At 51.0% G+C, this 20445-nt stretch overlaps 1 protein-coding gene across 7 annotated transcripts in view; it reads right to left on the reverse strand.

The window, feature by feature from the left end:
- Positions 1-20445, reverse strand: part of FAM13A (family with sequence similarity 13 member A) — a 2868510-nt gene that overhangs the window by 969673 nt on the left and 1878392 nt on the right. For all 7 annotated transcript variants that reach the window (XM_069630746.1, XM_069630744.1, XM_069630745.1 and 4 more), the window contains one exon: positions 17687-17873. In XM_069630746.1, the coding sequence (XP_069486847.1) occupies positions 17687-17873 (187 nt within the window). The remainder of the gene's footprint in view (positions 1-17686; positions 17874-20445) is intronic.

Here is a 20445-nt window from a genome sequence, read left to right on the forward strand (position 1 = left end):
GGCGCTGTGCGTCCTATATATAACATCCGGTGACATCGACCCTCGACGGAGAACTTCGAGGGACATCGGCTCGACGCCATCGACACAGCCCTCTGCTGAAAAGTTTTCAAAGAGCACAGCTGTGGACAAAATCCCTTCTAAATGGTATTACGGTAAGTAATGCATGTCTTCTGATGCTTGTGAATCTGCTTAAAATCACATGGTGTGCCAAGACTAGCAAGCAGTACCCGGAGTTGGTGGTGGGATGTGAGAAGGAATAGTGGTGAAAAGATGTCTTAGTAATGCTTGTCCCACCCAATAATCAGACCTAGAGTGAGTGTCTGGGCAATAGTGTTTTGTGAAGGTGTGTACAGAACTCCAAGTTGCAGCTTTGCAAATGGACTCGAGAGGGACATTTGCAATGAATGCTATGAAAGCCACAGTGCCCCAAGTAGAGTGTGATCTAGGCTTGAAGGGCAGATCTCTCTTGGCAAGATTGTAGCAGCCTGTGATGCAATTGACAATCCACCTTGAGATGGCCGATTTAGAGACAGGGTCCCCTTCTCTACCAGCCACCACAGAAACGAAAAACTGGTTTGTTATCCTTAGTGGTTTAGTTCTTTCCAGATAGTACATGACTGCCCTGTGTTAGGCAGAACTATATGCAGTACCCTTTGGGAACGCTACACACAATTAAGACTACAAGTGACAGTACAATTTCACCTTTGGTACAAGCCTGTACTACACAGTTATAGTGGTAGTGGTAGCAGTAGCGGAGCAGCCAGACTTATCTCAAGAGCAAGTGAGCAGTACAAATAGTTACACAAAGGACAACAATTACTATGATTCAGGCAAACACTGACTCAAGGTTTCTAAGTAAAAGAATATATATTTACTCAACAGTTGTATAACATTTCACTATTCTAGCAAGGGCAAAATCCCAATCATAAATAGACCACACCACTTCCCTTAAATTCCAGACAAGTTAAGCTCACAAAATGAAGTGGGAGCAAAATGGCACTCCAGCAATTTAAAAGGGAGGAAAGACAAAGCTATTAGAAAAGGCTTAGGGCCAAAGTCAATCGGTCAAACGTTTTTTGCTCAAGATCACACAGTTCAGGGTAGTTCGCGGTAAAGTTCCGGGCACAGATTCCGGACGAGGTTGGTTGGTAGAAAAGCTAGTTCATAGAGAAGAGAAGGACAAGCCCTCGGATTGGAGAAAGATTTCAAACACTTTCACCGCGGCTGAGCGAAACGCACAACCGGATTTGCACAGTACCTTGTAACGGAGAGGGGGCTGTAGCTGAGGCAGACCTTCCTGGTTTTTCCTGCTGGCTCACGGTTCCTGAAGCGACTGTCGGACTGATCAGAAGTAGGAAGACTGGAGGGTCCTGCACTACCCAAGGAAGAAACCATCAGCAGCGCCAAACAATGAATAAAAGGTGCGCTCCTTAAAACCCAAGCAGGGTCCGACCTTCCTAGCTATCCGGCCCACTGTAGCTCTGTACAGCGAATTTGACCAGAGGAGTGTTAAGCTGTGCGTCTCTGGAACGCTGCGTACCTGAAGTTTCAGTTGCTGGTCTCGCCGGTGATGCCAGACTGGTAAACCTCCAAACTGAAAGCATAAATTGTAACGCTAGGAAGCGACCCCGACCCAACCCTAATGGAACAGGGATGGATTGGAATTACCTCCCAACGCCACTGGGTCACCTCCCTGTGGATTAAAGTGACGTCGGGACAGTGCAAGCACTGACAGGGAGGTGATGAGGTGGTGAGCTGATCTGATCCGGTAGAGGTTCACAACTGGAGGATGAGAGGTCCACAAAAGATGTCCAGACACGATCCACCAAGGCAGTTGATAATCAGGAAGGCTGGTACCCAGAGCCAATATGACAAGAGAGATCCAGGTAAACAAGGAGATCAGGAAGAGAGTGGAGCCAGGGAACAGGGAGGCCCAAGGAGAGGGAGAGAACTGAAAGGGAACCCCCACAACCTCCTAAGAGCCACAGAGCCAAGGGAAGCTAATCACACTAGAAATGAACCCAGGGAGGGGAAGAGGAGCTGGAGGGCAGGAACCACAAGGAAGGGACCCAACAGGAACTAAGGGAGCCCGAAGGCCAGAGAAAAGGACAAGGAAGCAGGAACCAAGGAGCAGGAACCTGATGCTAGGCACCAAGCGACGGTAAGTGGGGAACAAACCGCGTTAAGACGCGATCAGCAGAGGGCCGGACGCTATTTACAGCGTCCGGCACGAAAGCGAGGCGTGGAACGCTAGCGGGACTGCGTCTGCGTACTGGCCGAGCGGGCACCAGAACGAGGCTTGGAACACAAGTTTGTCTGCCCGTTCCTGGTTACCCGCGAGGTCCGCGCACGCAAGTGAGCGCTGGCCCGCTGCCTACAGCCACGCTTCCCAAGCCGGTAATATGGGTATAACTGCCACGACCGGGAACGGATGCGATGAGAAGGCCAGGTAAGTGTCCTAACAAGGAGGGGTCCTGGCTTGTAGTTTGGGCGAACTGGTTGGTCCCACCAGTTTAAGGGAAGACGTTTCCAGAGGATTTTCTCTGTCGTCGGATTTGGAGATTCAGACCTGCAGCAGGGCTTCACTGGGCGGTTCAGCCTTTGTAGGGATCCTCTTCAACCAGTTCCTCGTTGGTTCTTTCGTTTGAGTGGCCACTCTGCTCTTCCAGTCCAAGAGACATGCTTTTTATGCAGTTTTCCCCCATTCATACAGCCTGGCTGTCAATCAGACAGCAGGGTGGCTGGCCTGGCAAGGCCAGTCCCCTTAGCCAATCAGACAAGAGTGCGACTTGGGTTACCAAGGGAACCCATGGCAGGGGTTTGAAGATCTCTCCCTCACATCCTGCCTACCTAGACTATCAGGCGCCTTAAGGAGGGCTTCTGTGCAGAAGCCAGTGAAAAGACAGCGAACAAAGGAGTCATCCCCGGTTTGGCACGCAGAGAAAAACACGAGAAAGACTAACAAAAAGAAACTGTGACTACACACAGCTGGAGCCAAAATAAAACAAATATGGTCAAGCGTGTTTTATGTTCGAGGCTAATATACTAGCCTTAAACATTACCACGTTATGCAAGATAACCGCGGTAGAAAAGTTAGGGTAGATACCACTGCCACCAGTCAAGTCTTAATGTTAAGGGAGCGAAACAAGGCTCCAAGAGGCACAGACAAAATGGGGTAAGAGTTAACCCTTTCCAATACTCCATGTAAAATGGGGTGTACTGGGTCTGTGGTTTACAGTGACTATATAAAGTTAATGGCAACTTTACCTGTTTCTGGGGAACAGTAGTCAGCCCCAGAAAAATGGAGTCAGAGGGAAGTCTCAAACACAACCCTGTGTCACTGCACTGAAGGTGCTGTGTAAGACACACACAAAGTGGTGCACATGGAGTAGGTGAGGCTACAGTGCCCAAGATCACACAGAAAGTAGAAATACACATAGCAAAACACATGTAAGAGTGGGAAAAGGGCTCAAACTCTTACCAGGTGAAATTAATAAATCGTAGAAATCCAGCAAAGCTGCTGGGGGACTCTAGAGGTAAGGGAAATCAACCATTTATGAGAATTCTGCCTAACGCCCTGCACACATCCAGTGTGTGTATGCTACTTTCCGCTACTTTGGTGGGGTTCTGGAAGAATGTGGGTAGTTCTATAGACTTGTTCACATGGAACTTTGAAATGAAATTAATTTGGGCGCAAACCGTGGGTGAGTGTGCAGAACCACATTATCTCTGTGAATTGTGACAAAGGAGTCTAGAATTAAAAGGGCCTGTAGTTCACCGACTCTCCTTATTGAGGTGACTGCCACAAAGAAGGCGGTCTTGTGATTGAGTGCTTTGAGGCTTGCCTAGTGCATAGGTTCAAAGGGAGACCCCATAAGTCTGGTTAATACCACATTTAGGTCCCATCCGGGATAGAAATAGGAGGAGGAATTCTTTTAACCCCTTCCATGAAAGCTTTATTTGCTGGGATCTTATACCACGTCCCAACGAAAGGTGTTGTGGTGGAAGCTGAAAGAGCAGCTAAGTGGACCTTCAGGGAATTAAAAACTAGACCCGAGTCTAGTAGGTGAGTCAGGTATAGTACGATATGAGTACGAGAGCAGTCAATGGGATTGATGCTCTTGGAATTGCACAAGATGATGAAGTGTTTCCATTTATTAGAGTAGCAATGTCTGGTGTTAGGCTTTCTTGCTTCTCTAAGTATATCCATGCATCTTTGCATCACCTACTCCAACTGATTTATATAAGTTGTGAGCCCCCAAAAGCACCAGTTTAAGGTTACATGACACTGGCCCAGTTTCATTCAGTGAATCTATAGGAACTAGGTTTTCCGTTGTAATTGTATTCTCCTAATGAATGTTCGTTATTTGTGTTTTGTGAACAGAAACATGTCGCAACAACTCTCTGGATCGTTCACAGAGTTTTAACAATATGTTACACTGACCCAAATGGATTTTGTTACACACTAGGTTTCCCAAGGTGTACACTGTTTTTTTTCAAAATCTGTATTATTTAGCATCAATAGCTTAACACGCATTCCTATGTTTTCTGTGAAGTATTGTGTTTGTCATTGTGGACTATATGATTTAATTAAGTTTTTAATTATGTTGATCTAATATTAAAGAAAGTTTTTTAATTCTTTAGATGCGACTGGTCCCCCTCTACTTGCAAACTCTAGTGGGCATAACAAACAAGTTACTTACCTGTAACTGTTGTTCTCCAGCATGGGTCTGGCATGGATTCACATGCTCATGAATATTCCCCGTCGTCAGGCCGGGAATCCTCGGTATAGAAAAAAATCAGTATCAGTTTTGTTTCTGATCTGTCTTTCTCAGTAGTAACCAATCACTGGTCTCTGGGTCATACTGCCCCCAGCCAATGACTGCCCTCTCCCTAAGCTCCGCCTCCGGCAGCCATCCTCAGATTTGGTAGCACGAAAAGTGGCAGTATGACCAAGTGAAGAGCCGCAGAGGGGTAGGCGGGAGGGTTCGCATGTGAATCCATGCCAGACCTATGCTGGAGAACAACAGTTACAGGTAAGTAACTTGTTCCTTCTCCAGCATGGGGTCTGGCATGGATTCACATGCTCATGAATAAGAGAATACATAGCAGTACACACATGCACAACCACGGGAGGTGGCAACAGGCTCAACATTAAGCAATACAACAACTCAACATTAAGCAACTCTTACCTCCTCACCAGGCTCACCTTAGGCGAAAAGGTTGCGCAGCACTGCTTGGCCGACCCTGGACTCCTCCCTAGAGTCCCGATCGACGCAGTAGAATCTTGTGAAGGTGTGCGTCGACCTCCACGTTGCAGCCCTGCAGATGTCCAGCAGGGGCACACCAGACAGGAACGCCGTGGTAGCAGCGATCGCTCTGGTCGAATGGGCTCTCGGACGGCCGGGTAGCGGTCGGTTTGCCAACCGGTGACAGTGCATGATGCAGGCGGAGAGCCATCTGGAAATGGAAGTCTTCGAGAGAGCCTTCCCTTGATTCACAGTCCCAAAGTTCACAAACAGCTGTGACGTCTTCCGAAAACTCTTTGTGCGGTCCACGTAGAACTTCAGCGCTCTAGCTACATCCAGCGAGTGCAAAGTCCTCTCGGCCGGCGACAAAGGCGACATGAAGAAAACTGGCAACACCAAGGGCTCGTTGAGGTGGAAGTCCGACGACACCTTGGGCATAAAGGATGGGTGTGTCCTCAGCACCACCCTCGTGTCATGAAAAGTCAAGTATGGAGGCTGGCAAGATAGGGCCTGGATCTCTCCCACTCGCTGTGCGGAGGTGATGGCCACGAGGAAATCTGTCTTCCATGACAGGAACTTCAAAGGCGCTGAATGCATAGGCTGAACTTCAAGGGCCCCCATGAGCTTGTTCAGCACCACATTAAGCTCCCACGCCGGGGCAGGAGCCTTCACCAGCGGGAATGATCGGAATAGTCCCTTCATGAATTCTTTCACCAGGCGATGAGACCACAAGGACGCCCGTCCCGTCGTCCTGGCATATCGGGAGATTGCAGCCAGATGTATTTTGATGGAGGTGTGAGCCAGTCCAGCTTTGGCCAGCGACAGTAGGTACGGCAGTACTTGAGTGGCCGTAATCCGAAGAGGGTTATTCTTCTGTGCACGGCACCAAACAGAGAACCTCTTCCATTTATGCCCGTAGCACTTGAGAGTTGAGGACGCCCTGGCCTTTGCAAGAACCTCTCTGCAGTCGGCCGGGATGTCGTACCCTCCAAACTCTCGTGCTACAGGAGCCAGGCCTGCAAGTTCAGCGACTCCGGGTTGTGGTGAAGAATGGCGCCTCCTTCTCTGGAGAGAAGGTCTGCGTCCGTCGGCAGCTTGACTGGTGGGGACGTTGACAAGTCCAGAAGGTCCGGGAACCAGATCTGTCTCGGCCACGCCGGTGCGACGAGGATCATCCTGCAGCGGGACCTCTTGAGCTGGTTGATGAGCCAGTGCAGCAACGGCAGCGGAGGGAACGCATAAAGAAATAGGCCGTCCCAGGGGAACGAGAAAGCATCGCCCATGCTCCTCGGCTGGGGGAACCTGCTGGCGAACCTCCGGCACTTGGAATTCGTCGCCGCCGCGAAGAGATCGATTTGGGGTTCGCCCCACTGTCGGAAGAGTCGATCCACTTGATCCTGACGTAGTTCCCACTCGTGGCACGAGCGCAGCTCCCTGCTGAGTGAGTCGGCGATCATGTTTTTTATTCCTGCCAGATGAAGAGGCACCAGCGACGGCCCAATGCCACAGACCTTGGGCTTCCTTGGATAGGGCCGGGGACCTGGTTCCGCCCTGCTTCCGGATGTAGAACATCGTGGTGGTGTTGTCGGTGAAGATCCTCACCACCTTGCCCTTGAGGGACGGAAGAAAAGACCTGAGGGCCCAGAACACCGCGGGGAGCTCCAAGATGTTGATGTGGAGAGACTTCTCCTGCGGGAGCCAAAGGCTTCTCGCGTGAAGATCTCCGGAGTGTGCTCCCCAACCTTCCAGGGAGGCGTCCGTCGTCACCGTCACCTGGTGAGCTGGGGTCTGAAAGTCTGTGCCCGCCGACAGATGGGAGCGGGTACCCCACCACCGGATCGCCTGACGGAACGTCTCGTTGAGAGGGATCCTGTCCTCGAAGCTGCCCGTCGACTGGATCCAGCGGGCGTCAATGAACTCCTGTAAGGGTCTCATCCGAAGCCTGCAAAGGCGCACCAGATAAATGCAGGAGGACATCATCCCGAGGAGGGACTTCATAGATCTTACCCTGGCCATGTCCGTGGCCAGCAGACGCTGCACCTTGCCCAGAATGGTCCTGGTACTTTCCTCCGATGGCGAGGCCAGCCGCGTCACTGTGTCGAGCTTGGCTCCCAGAAACAGGGTGACTTGTGACGGAACCAGGTGGGATTTTGGAAAGTTGATGGAGAATCCCAGGTCCGTGAGCAGCTGGACGGTCTTCGCAGTGTGCTCCACGGCGAGCTCCCTTGTCCTTGCCCGGATGAGCCAGTCGTCCAGGTAGGGGTAGATGTGGATCCCCTGTAGGCGCAGCCTCGCCGCCACCGGTGCGAGGCACTTGGTGAATACCCTGGGTGCCGACTTCAATCCGAACGGGAGGGCCTTGAACTGGTAGTGCCGCCCTTGGACCACGAACCTGAGGCACTTTCGGTGTCTTTTTAGAATGGGGATGTGGAAGTAGGCATCCTCCAAGTCCAACGACGACAGGAAATCGCCCTCCTCCAGCTGTCCCAGCACATGCTGGAGGGTGACCATACGGAACTTCTGTGCCTTGATGTACTTGTTCAGTCGTCATAGGTCCAGGATGGGGCGCCATCCTCCTGTCTTCTTTTTTATAGGAAGTACCTTGAGTAAACTCCGGAGCCCCGAAGCCTCTTTGGGACGAGCTCGATGGCACCCTTCTTGAGCATCGCCCTTACTTCCAACAGTAGTTGAGGGACGTGATTTTCCTTCCTGGCCACGGGTGGAACGCGAGGGCACCACTTCTGAAACTCGAGGGCGTGCCCTTGGGCCAGGGCGTCCAGCACCCAACAGTCGGTGGAGATGGACTACCACACGCTGACCAATCTCGCCAGCCGGCCTCCCACCGGGGTGCTTCGGCGGGGGCCCGACCCCACGGTCGGTTCAATCTTGTTTGGAGGCCGCCATGCCTCCTTGACCTCCTTGTCGACGACGACGGGCACCACCTGACTTGCCGCGTCCCCTGTAGGCTTCCTGGGACGAAGATCTTGCCGCTTGGCTGTAAGTGGAGGAGCCACTGCCGGATCCCTTGGAGGCACCTTGTCTGCCTCCGGAGCTCCGAAAGGACGGCCGTCGTCGTTGGAGCACTCCCAGTGCCCGGGCAGCCTCTGTGTCTGTCTTGATGGCCTGAAGGGACTCATCAACCGCCTTCCCAAACAGGTTGTTCCCGTCGAAGGGCATGTCCAAAACCTTGGTTTGTACGTCCTGGCGGAAATCCGTGGCCTTGAGCCATCCTCGTCGTCTCAAGCAAACGCTGTTGCCCAACTGACGGAAACCGGTGTCTGCGATGTCCGTTGCCACCGTGATGGCGTGGTCCAAAGCAATCTCCCCCTCCTGTAGGATTTCAAGGGCCTCAGCCCTTTTGGCGTCCGGAAGGAAGTCTAACAGAGGGGCGATTTTGAACCACAACTCCCTGTCGTAGCGGGCTACGATAGCCAGGGCATTGGCCGCCTTAATAGTCGTTGCTGCGGATGAGATGATCCGTCGTCCCATCGTGTCCAACTTCCTGCCCTCGCCGTCCGGCGGGGAAGTTGATGTCGAGGCCGATGCCCCCCCAGCTTTCTTCTTTGCCGCCGCCGAGACGACCGAATCCGGGGTAGGTTGTGCCCGAAGGCACAAGGGGGCAGCGTCGGGGACCCGGTACTTCTTCTCGTACCGGTCCCTCTTTGCCGGCGCTGTGGCAGGGTTCTTGAGGAGGGCGAACCCCTCATCCCAGATGTCATCAAGAAGCGGTACGGCGAGGACCGTCTTCCTTTTAGCCTTGCGCCGTTGGTAAAGGAACCCTTCTTTCTTCTTTTCTTCTGGGCAGAGCTGAAAAAGCTCAGATGCCCTGGAAATCATATCATGAAAGGATTCAGTCTCGTCGGGTGGCGACGCCCGAGCAGGGGGCGACGGGGGACACGTCCTGTCGTCGCCTCCGTTATCTGTACCTGTGGTAGCCGTGTCCGTGCCTGTATCATCCCCGTGGGTAGTAGACCGGGGGGAAGGCAGAGCAGGCCGCAGAGGTGGGAGAGTTGGCGTAGGATGCGTCGTCCTCCTCTTATGCGGTGGACTCTCCGAAGGTCCTGGCTCCGGTTCCCCCGTCGGGTCTGGCTCAGGGACCTCCGTCGGGGGAAGGGACAACCTTGTCCTTATCTCCGAGCTTAAGGACTGAACCGCTGACAAAATGGCCGCCGAGGTGTCCTGCGGCGCCGGAAACGACGGGCGCGAGGGCTCTTGAGGAGCCTTGTCGGCGACACCGTCGCTCTCGTCGTCGGGATCCCTCCCGATGGGCTGGGCCTCTTCCACGACTTCGATGAGCTCTTCTTCAGAGGTCGTGTCCGTATCCATGATGGCCACCAGCCCCTCCCCCACCTTTTCCAACGGGGACTTCGTGGGGGTCTTCTCAATGGGCCTGAAGGACGACTCCCTCCGCGGTGGCAGGGAGACTCTGGGTCCTGAGGGCATCTCCACTGGTGTAGCCTCCACAGGCTGAGCCAGGGCCGCGGCAACATCCTCAATCGAGGTCTTAGCAGCGTGAATTAAGGCCATAGTCCCCTTCTGGACGCCTGGGGCCTTCACATTGGAGGGAGGGTCCGAGCCTCGCTCCCCCTCTGCCGGAATCTTCGAGATCGACCGGGGCCTCTCCAGAAGCTTCGCCGGGTTCTCGGACTTCCTTTTACCCGAGCCAGAACGTTGGCTCGTGGTTGATGGCGCCGGGGAGGATGCGCCCTGCCTGGCAGCCAAGGAGCCCGACCGTTCGGCGCTCCCTGTGCCCGCGGACTCGCGATGCTTAGCCTTTTGTTGGGCCCCCGTCGCCGGGGCGCCCTCACAGGACTTAGAAGACCGCTCGGACTTCTTTTTCTTCTTCTCGCCTGACGGGCTCTTCCCTTCCAGCCAGTTGGCGAGACGGAGGTGGCGATCCTTCATGGTCTGCTCTGACATGTTCCCACAAAACACACAGTCCTTCTCCTTGTGCGTCTTGTCCTCATGGAGACAGTAGAGGCATAACGAATGCTCGTCCTCCTTGAAAACATTCTGAAGCTGGCATCCAGGGCAGGTCCTGAACAGCTTCCCGGGCGTCAAGCTTCCTTTGTCCTGGGCCATGTTCGGGGTAGGCCTCGGAACTTCTGGAATCCTCCAAAAGCGTAACTCGACGAAATCTTCACCCTTGAGGGGCATAGAAAACTCCGAAATGGATCCCCGTTGATCGGATGTAGAAACGGTGGAGCTTGAGGCTCTATTTAACCGAAAAATGAGAAAAATCTCCTGAAAAAGCACGAAAACGCAGTAAAAGCTCGAGAGCTACAGCACGAGGACTCCCAACACTTGAACGTGCGGTAAAAATCTGAGGATGGCTGTCGGAGGCGGGGCTTAGGGAGAGGGCAGTCATTGGCTGGGGGCAGTATGACCCAGAGACCAGTGATTTGGGTACTACTAAGAAAGACAGATCAGAAACGAAACTGATACTGATTTTTTTCTATACCGAGGATTCCCGGCCTGACGACGGGGAATATTCATGAGCATGTGAATCCATGCCAGACCCCATGCTGGAGAACCTGTATTTCTAGCTCGGTCGCAAGCTTATATTTTGACATACATCCACCCGGATTTAGACAGAGTAGACACTGCGAACCTTGTGTTGAACAGTGTTCTACTGGGTTTCCTCCTTGATATCAAAGAGACAGCAGGAACATCTTGTGTTTGAGAGCCCACTTCCAAATGTTTTGGGACAGTTTGGGTAGCCCTGGAGAGTGAGTGCCCCCTTGCTTGTTCAGGTAGTACATGACCGTGGTGATATGATATGGCATTTATGATATGATATGACATTTATAACGTGCCTATACACAAGTGTTTCAAGGCAGGGAGGGGGGCCATAGGGAAAACAGACAACGATCCTACTAGGCCAGGTGTCATTCAGACCGCGCAAGTGCATGGAAAGGGGGGAAAGGAAAAGTGCTAGGGGCAAGAGAGAGGAGAAAGTGCAGTACATGGGATAGTGGAATAATAAGATATATAATAAGGGGCCAGCTGGTGGTAAGTGCAAGGTAAGTGCAGAACAAGTGCTCAGAGGGGGCTGTAGGGATACAGAGACAGTCCAGCGGTGCAGTGGTTGCCAGGGAGCCAGTGCTGGGGGCAGGTGGCTGGGCCAGGGACCGAGATCAGTGAGAGTGGCCCGGTGCGTTTTCAGTGCGGTTTCAATCAGGAATTTAGCAGGGGAGAGGGGGAGAGAAAGCAGAAGCAAAGAGGAAGGTTTTGAGGTGCTTCCGGAACTGCAGATGGTTCTCCTCAAGTTTCAGGGAGGCAGGAAGGCTGTTCCAGAGGGAGGCCCCTGCCGCGCAGAGAGATCTACCCCCAACTCGTTGCTTGGAGAAGCGGCTGACCCTGAGGGAGTTGGAGGCGGATGAGCGAAGAGCTCGAGAAGGAAGATATTTAGGAAGAGAGAGTTGAAGGTATTTCGGCCCCAGGCCCCAGAAGGCCTTGTAGACTTGTGGTGCTGTCCGTGAAGACCAGTACTGTCTTTCGCTGCAACTGTGTCTGAAAAGCCTTCAGAACTTTGAACACCACTAACAGCTCCAACAGGTTTATGTGGTTGGATGCTACTGCTGGGGACCAAACGCTGTGCGCCGTCTGCTGAAGGAGGTGAGCCCCCCCAACCCTGTGAGAGATGCATCCGTCGTGAGAGTGGCTTCTACTGCAGGGGTGGTGAAGGGTTTCCCCTTCAAGAGGTTTTCCCTCATCCACCACTACAGAGAGAGAATGAGGGCTGCTGAGACAACCACTAGATCGTCCCATTGTCCGCTGGCCTGACACCACTGGCTGTTGAGGCACTCTTGCATGGGGCGCATCAGCAAACGTGCATGAGGGACTAAATAAATGCAGGATGCCATCATCCCTAACAGTCGCATGGCCTTGCGTACCGTCACCTCTGGACTGGCTACATATTGAGGGATCTGAAACAGCATGTTTTGGACCCTCTTGTTGGAGGGGAAGACGAGGCCTCTTATGTCCGAATTAGGGCCCCGAGAAACTGTTTGACTTGGCTGGGGGTTAGGCTCGACTTTTCCTCGTTTATGGAGAATTCCAGACTGAAGAGTAGGTCTATAGTCTGTTGGGTGTTTGAAATGCATTTTCTGTAGGAATCCCGTTATTAGCCAGTCGTCGAGGTACAGATATACTGGAATGGATTGCCTGCACAGGTGAGCTGCTGCAACTGCCAGCCCCTTTGTGAATACTCTTGGTGCTGAGGCTATGCCGAAGGGAAGAACCTTGAATTGATAGTGTTTGTCTTCTATCATGAACCTTAAGTATTTCCTATGTGCCGGCAACATTGAAATATGAAAGTATGTATCTTTCATGTCCAACGTTGCCATGTAATCCCTGTGTTAGTAGAGGGATAACTTCTTGCAATGTTACCATTCAGAACTTTTGTGGTTTGATGAATTTGTTCACTGGACGCAAGTCTAGCACAGGGCGCATGGTGAGATCCTTGTTGGGTCCAAAGAAGTACACTGAATAAATAATCCTGTTTACCTGTAGAACAGGGACGACTCTTGATCACGCCTTTTTCCTGCAGGATCTCAACATTTTGCAGCAGGATTCTGAGGTGTTCCGGTGTTAGACGTCTGGACTACGGTGGTCTGAATCGAGATGGCCGGCTGAACTCTATGCAATAACCGTAGGTGACGTTCTTGAGCACCCACTGGTCTGTGGTTATCCCTCCAATGCGTGTACGAAACATGTTATACGTCCCATGGAGGGGGAGCCATGGGAGGGGAGCCGGATCTGAGAGTAATTTCTGACTGGAGGTCGGGAGCCTCTGGGGGTGGCATGGCGACCCCTTTCTTTGCCACGGTGTTGTCCTGTAGGGGGATACTGATTTGAAGCAGCAGACCCTTGTCCTGAGGACAAATTGTTGCCTGTACCATGTTGGGTATGTGGGGAGCGAGAATAGGACAGTCCGCGAGAACTTCCCCCTCTCTGGTAAAAGGGCCTTTGAGTGATTTGATTCAAAGATTTCAAAGTCTTGTGTTCTTTCTTGGCAGTTTCAAGCGCTTCATCTTCAGCCTTGCCAAACAGGTTAAAGTCCTCCACTGGTTTGTTGATGAGAGACGCTTGTGTCTCCGGTTTAAACCCTGAGTTCTTCAACCAGGCATGTCGTTTTAAAAGGGTACTCTGTTGTCTCTGCAGCATCTAAGCTGTTTTTAAGGATGTTATGGTTTACTTGCTTGCCTTCTGATACAATTGTAAGCAGGCGAGAATGCACTGGTTCGGGGACCTCTTGCAGGCCCTCCTGTAGCAGGTTCCATTGTACATCAAAGTAGCTTGCCAACAGCGTGGTATTGTTGGCAATGCAGGTGGAATTTGCTGCAGCAGTAGCGATTCTCTTCCCTAGGGCATACCATTTTTTTACATTCCTTGTCCGGCGGTGCCTCATCTGTGGACAAGGGCACCCCAGCACTCTTCCTTGTTGTAGTGACCACGAGAGAATCCGGGGTGGCATGAACCTGAATGTAGAGAGGGTCAGTGGGGGAGGGGCAAAAAAGTTTCTCCACTGAGGGTTCACAGCCCTGGTTTGTGAAAGTGTTAGTAAGGAAGGGATGATGCGCTTTTTAATGGAGTTAAGTAAAGGCATAGCCTGGCTGGCAGGAGGCTTCTCCTTTAAAATATCCTCCACGAAATCTGAGTCTTGCACCGCCTCTTGCATGGCTATTTGGAAATGTTCTGCTGCTTTTTTCAGAATGGTGTTTGACGCCATATGGTCATCTATAGGAGATGCCTGATACAGAGGTGGGGACGGGGGAGGAGCCATGGCGTCAGGATCCGTGGTATGAGTAGTTGACAGCCATGGTGGGTTGTCCACCGGGGGCTCATCCCACCAATACGGGGCCTGAACAGTGGGATCCTCAAAGGGATCATCCTTCTGCAAATAGGGGTCACGAGGAACCTCCTCCTGATCTGTCATATCAAAGACCTCTTCATAAAGTGGGCCAGAGATTCTCTGGATTTTGGCTACTGAGGGGTAAAGGTCTTCTTTACTAGGCCTTTTAGGCGTGAACCTCTTAGAGAAGTCTACACATTTTGCAAGCATATTCATAGTCTTCAAATGTGTCCCTGGTCCACAAAGAGGAGCCAGAGGGGTCCAGAGGGGGAATGGACTCTTCCTGGGGATCTAAGGGCCTAGAACGCAGATATTTTTCTGATAGGGTTTTGCATAAGGGCTGGGGACTCTCAGAATAGTCATCCTGTGTCGCCCGGCGTGTGGACGTATCTTTCGACTTGTCCTTGGATTTACTGGCTGCTGAAACAATCTTTGCGAGTCTCTCGCGGATGTTTGGCATCTCTGGAAGGGGTTTAGGCTGTTCAAGCGGATTCACAGTAGATTTCGACAGAGCCGGAACCTTATGCGTCGGCTTGCTCTTAGGAGGGGGTCTCGTCGGCCCTATGACTTTTGGTGTTGGCGCCCTTGTCTGTAGAGTGCCTGGACGCATGCCACTTACGCAGTTGCAGGATGGGCTGCCAACCGTGCGGATCGGTGGGTGCCGTCGAGGAGCTTGGCGTACCTGTTAGCGCCTTCGACCATCTTGACGGTTCAGTCGAGGCGGTACTGGGGGTTGTGTGCTTGGTTTTGTGATTAGCGGTTGCCTCCTCATCACTCTCTGCGCTTGCGGCGATGGGGGAGCTATCCTCAGCCTGCATAATGACGTAGGCCGCCCACTGCTTAACTCGACGCTCCTTGATCATCTTAGGACGAGAGCTGACAAGATCGACAGGACGCCTCGTGGTGATCGCGAGGGAGACACTTATTGCACCTCTGGTGCGTGTCCTTCCAGGGGTACTTGCCCTTACAGGAAGGGCAAAATTTAAATGGTGTCCTGATCATAGCTCAGGTGTATTAAAGCGACGGCAAAACAAAGGGAGCAAAGAGAGGGGAGAAGGAAAAACATTCTTGAGAAAGAAAGAGAACCCCAGACCTCACTCTCCCTACTGTATTGGTCGGCCTGAAGGCCAGGCCATGCGGTCGACAGCGTCGACCGGAGCTCCCGCCATTGAAGTCTGCTCTTCAGCTGTTTTCGGCGGATATTGAGAAGTAATTATCAAAGAGAGGACGAATAATATATAAACGACCGGAGGTCGGGAAAGAATATAATTTTGCAATCTGTAAGAGCTATGCATAAGGCGACCAGCTAGCTGGGCAGAAAAAACAACCTGAGGGACCTCAACGCGTGATAGATTTTGGGTACACTACACGTCACGTTAGGGACAGTGTTACAGGCACACCCATGTCGACGTTCCCTTTCGATCCTCGAAAGACAAGATGAAATACTCTGCAGTTACCACTAGATGTTGGACCATATGCACAGCATGTGATTCTATGTAGATTCACAAGCATCAGAAGTGTACTTTTCAGGTTATCTTTATTATTGTTGAAAGCCAGACATGGGGGTGAGGAGGGGAATGATGAGAGGGCAAGTAAGCTATGAGTATGTGTTCACAAAGTGGCAAGAAAGTTTGCCTCGACACTGGTGCAGTTATTTGCCCCCAAGTGTGGCTGCTTTTCAGGGCACAAGTAAAGGACGCATGTGGGTGGACAGCGTAATTCTTTTTTCAGAGGGCCGATGCAACGTCATGGGTTTTTTTTTAGGTTGGCAAGCTTGCTCAAGTATTTGGCTAGCAGGATTTTACTTGGTTGTCATGTTACTAGTGCAGATGGAAAACCAAAATCAAAGAAAGAAAGCATGACAACTGGAAATGCTTAACGTTTTGCACCCTGTAATTTGTTTTGACATTATTGATGATTTAGAATTGAACATACTTGTTTTTTTAATTTCTTTATTAATTTTATTCAAACCAAACAACAATACAAACCAAACTTGCAGTGCAATTTATGACAGTTCCATTAAACACATTTAGTTTTTAGTCACTGCTCTCCCAATCCCACCCCCCCTTATGAGCCTGTTTACTCTTCACATTCAGTATCTGCTTCGTGTGGCACAGTCTCGATGCCCTTGGATTCTGTTGGATCCGATACTACTTCAAACATTTCCGCTATCAATGATTTCCATGCCATCAGGGAGCCCACTTCTTCTTCTCCACCATGCTGTTCGTCTCCTGCCATACCTCTGCCCATTTCTGTAATTCTTTCCACCATACCTCCACCCGTGGCTTGTGACACTTCTTCCACCCCATGGCGATCCTTCGTTTGGCAAGCACATATGCCAAATCTTTCAATTTCCCAACATGTTTAAATTTCCGTAGAATTGAACATACTTTATTATTTTTTGGGGGGAGGTGGGTAATGGCCACAGAAGCACTAATGGTTAATCATACCTTTGGATGCTCATTACTCTGTTACAAAGGGACTACTCCCTTTGTACTCCCAAAAGTAATTTGCATCCCTGATGTACATTAGTTGTGATCAGTTTAAAATTTTTGGGATGACAAGGACTGCAAGGTTAAAAGATTCAGATACATTTGAGCTATATGTGAACAAATACAAAGGGCATGTTATCCCCTAGTTTTTAGGATGAAGCACTGCATAATAGATTTACCAGGTGATAATTTAATGTATATAGGCACTGAGCCCTACAAATCAAAAATGTTGATCAATTCAAATGCCATAGCTGCAGAGAAGTCAGTAAAGCCCATTGTAAATGGATATATTTCAAGAAAGGTAACATGATGCACCCAAGACTAGGCCGAATGGGCCCCAGGTAGGGACATTTGTTAAATCCCTCTTCAAAGACTGCCCACTGCTTCTGTGGTCTGCAATTTGAAAATGGCACATTGATAGTGATCCAGTCATGTGTGTGGGTTGCAGCTCAAGGACTGGATGGAGAACCTTTCATCAGAGCTGACGAAAACTGGCTTTAATAGTGTCGTAAATCTCCCCCTGTCTCACCTGGGATCGCTTCTTGCTCTGTTCCGTGGGAGGATTCCTCTTGTGGACGGACGGATTGGGTCTTGTATAGGCTCGGTCGAGTCTCGTCAGGTTGCAGAGCGCGTTCAGAGTTCCAGGGAGGCCGCTGTTCCAGGATGTCCAGGAAAAAGGGTAGCGGTCGCTAGGAATGAGGATTCCGGGAGCAGATTAGAAGGAAGGGGTGAAAGGAAGGCAGAAGGAACCAGGAACTAGGAATAGTGGATTTGCCGAACAGCACACACACGTCAGGTCACTACCTAATGATAGCGTTGAGACGCGCGGGGGCGTGACCAATTTATAGAACGTGCCGTGTGCGACGTGAAGGCTGGTGCGAGGCAAGTCGCTTGGCGCGGCCATGTTGGGAGTAACAGAGAATACAAGCCCTGTCGCGATAAGGACCAGGAAGCCCAGAAAGGGCAAGTTCTATGGGTCATGACACATAGCCGCTTAACCATACGCCACTCAGACTACAGAGGCGGAGAGAGCATTGAAACGTTTGTCCATAATAGATGATAGCATGAAATGTTGTCCTTCTACTTACCAATAGGCTATCCTGATTGTCAATCAGCTCAGAGAGTTTTGTACTGGATTTCTGACGCTTTGGTTTGATCCTCTCATCTATGTAACCAGAGATATTCTCCTGCAAATTCTCTGCTTCCTGCGCAGTCAGAATACAGTCTTCAAGTCCTTCGAACATAGACGGGATGTTTTCTTTGTTGATAACATTGCTAAACACAAACAAATAGAATAAAAGTGAGAGGTGTACACCACTACACATGGTTAACGTTTTGCCCACCTGCCATCCACAAAATCAAGGCTGTAAGCATTAAAATACAAACACATATTGTATATCAGAACAAAGGTTTTGCAATTCTTTTATATTGATTCCGAAATCCTGTAAATGGGCTTTAAGCCATCCCTTATATATAAAAAGGGGGCAGGGATAGTCCACCATTCGCCATTATTGGACTCACTTAAAAAAAATGTTGGGTGTACCCTCTTTACAAAACTAGAGCAATGTGTAATGACAAACTGTATTTAATCTGATATCAAACTGGGGTTTCGCCCTGGCGTGGTTAAGTGTGAGCTAGCTTTGAACTTGTATATGATAGCCGCCCATTAATTGTACCTAAAATGCGAACCGATTTATCCGAACCTATAGCATTATGATGACAGAGCATTACTTGCCTGCATGCCACATGCTTTACTAAGCATATACTGTCTTTATGAACAATATTGAACTACAAGTCAATGTGGATATGTCCTCAGTCATGTTTTGCCATTTAGGTAACCACAGACTCCAGGTCCCAATGAAGAGTATTAACAACAACGCAATACCATTAATCTGGAAGTTTGACTCATATGTTTTTCCTCACGATTATCAGGAGGATGTCACATTAGTAAGCAAGCTAATGGGTTGAAGCAAGCACTGGGTGGGGTTGCTCAATTTACAAAGATGTGCAAGATTCAACCTCAGACCTTGAGTATAAAGGCAAAGACCGTGCAGGTGCCAATGACAGCGCCATGTGTGGATTTTCAGATGCAGGAATCTTACAAATTGTGGAGAATGGCTATAAAGAAATAACTTGGCTTGCCACGGTCTCCCTCAAATCTGGAATTGGGCTTTACCTTCTTATATGATGACCTGACCATTAAAAGCACTACACATTTGCTTTGCATTTGCATTATTGTATTTATAATATAATTGTATATATAGTTTTGATGAACGGATGAATTTAATGTTGTTTTATTGTTTCCATTGATTTTATTTCCGAAATAAAACAATTGATCTTTTATAAACAGTGATGGGTTGGTCGATTCAATGGTATGTATACAATAGAGTGTAACACAAATATAGGTATTTCCTGTTGCTTATTATTGCTCCCTGACCGGAAATACAATTTTGTCATCCTTAGGATTCATTTGTTATGACACCATCAACAAAGCTCTAATGACATGTATTACTTACTGTAAAAGCATTTTTGATGGTTGTATCTGCTTAGATTCACATGCTGTGCATATGGTCCAACATCCAGTGGAAACCGCAAAGTATTGCATCTTGTCTTTCGAAAATCAAAAGGGGACGTCGACATGGGCATGCCTGTCACACTATCCCTATGTGACGTGTAGTGTACCCAAAATCCCTCACGCGTCGAGGTCCCTGCGATTGTATTTCTTCTGCCAAGAGGGAGCCTTGTGACTATTGTGAGTGCAGAAAAGAGAGAGAGAAAGTGCTAAGACGTTTATGTTCCTTCCATCCAAGCGGGGAGGAAGGGTGGGCGCATGTGCATCTAAGCAAATACAAGCATTAGAAATGCTTTTATGGAGCTGCTGAGGTCCCGGCCTACAGATGACAGCGTTTTGAGGGCATACCGCTCTCGCCAAAGGTGAAAACACGACGGGGAGCTCGGACGCCCACACCCGTACTACGGCCCAAAATGGCGGCCGCATCTCTGCGACTCCTCCCAAGTTGGCGGCTGGGACCCATCATCAGCCCTGAGCCGCATCTGATAGTGGGGGCCCACGTATGAGGCCTGCACCACCCGACACCCCGTAGCGGGACGCCTCCCCCCCACCCCTGGGCCTGATCCTTGAGCTGCTGGAGCTCCGGCGACTTCCTGCCAGTTGCTACACCACCAGCGGCTGCGCCCCCGCGGGCCTTGGACTGATTTCGGAGCTGGAGGCTTACCCACCGCCCGCCTCCAGCGGCGGCCCCGCTGGTGCCCCTGTTATTTCGGCGGGACCCTTGCTACATCGGCGCCCTCTTCGATTCCTGGGGCGCCCCTGCCCGCCTTCTGCCTGCTGCTCCCGGGGGTGAGGCCCTGCCTCCCTCGGCTACCACATGAGGCCTTGCAGCTACAGCGTGACCCCGGCTCGTGTGAGGGCCACGCACATCGCCCAGGTGAGATTGGCGGCCCCTCAGCATACCTGCTCCCAACCTCTCCCGGGGTCGCTCTGGGGCCCACTGCAACACCCCCCCCAGGAGCCTACTATTTCCCCCAGTCCCCACCGGTCAGAGGACCCTCGAGCCCACTAGCCCTGACCCCATACGTAACGTGCCACCCCCTTTGACTTCCTGGGGCGCCCCTGCCCATGTCGCCTTGCCATCTTCCTGGGCGGCCGCCCATCTTACTGGAACTGTGCCACTTCGTGAGACTCTGAAAGCTCAACCTGTCCGCTCCACCGCCTGGGACACCCGGTCCCCACCCATCCCATACATCTATTTGGCTGCCTTCTTTTGCTTTCCGTGGAACGTAGACACGAGACTCACCCTCGGGCGACGTCCCCTCGCCTCGGAGC

Source organism: Ambystoma mexicanum, chromosome 6q, assembly GCF_040938575.1.
Source record: "Ambystoma mexicanum isolate Mex_15411 chromosome 6q, UKY_AmexF1_1, whole genome shotgun sequence".
NCBI classification, from domain to species: Eukaryota; Metazoa; Chordata; class Amphibia; order Caudata; family Ambystomatidae; genus Ambystoma; species Ambystoma mexicanum.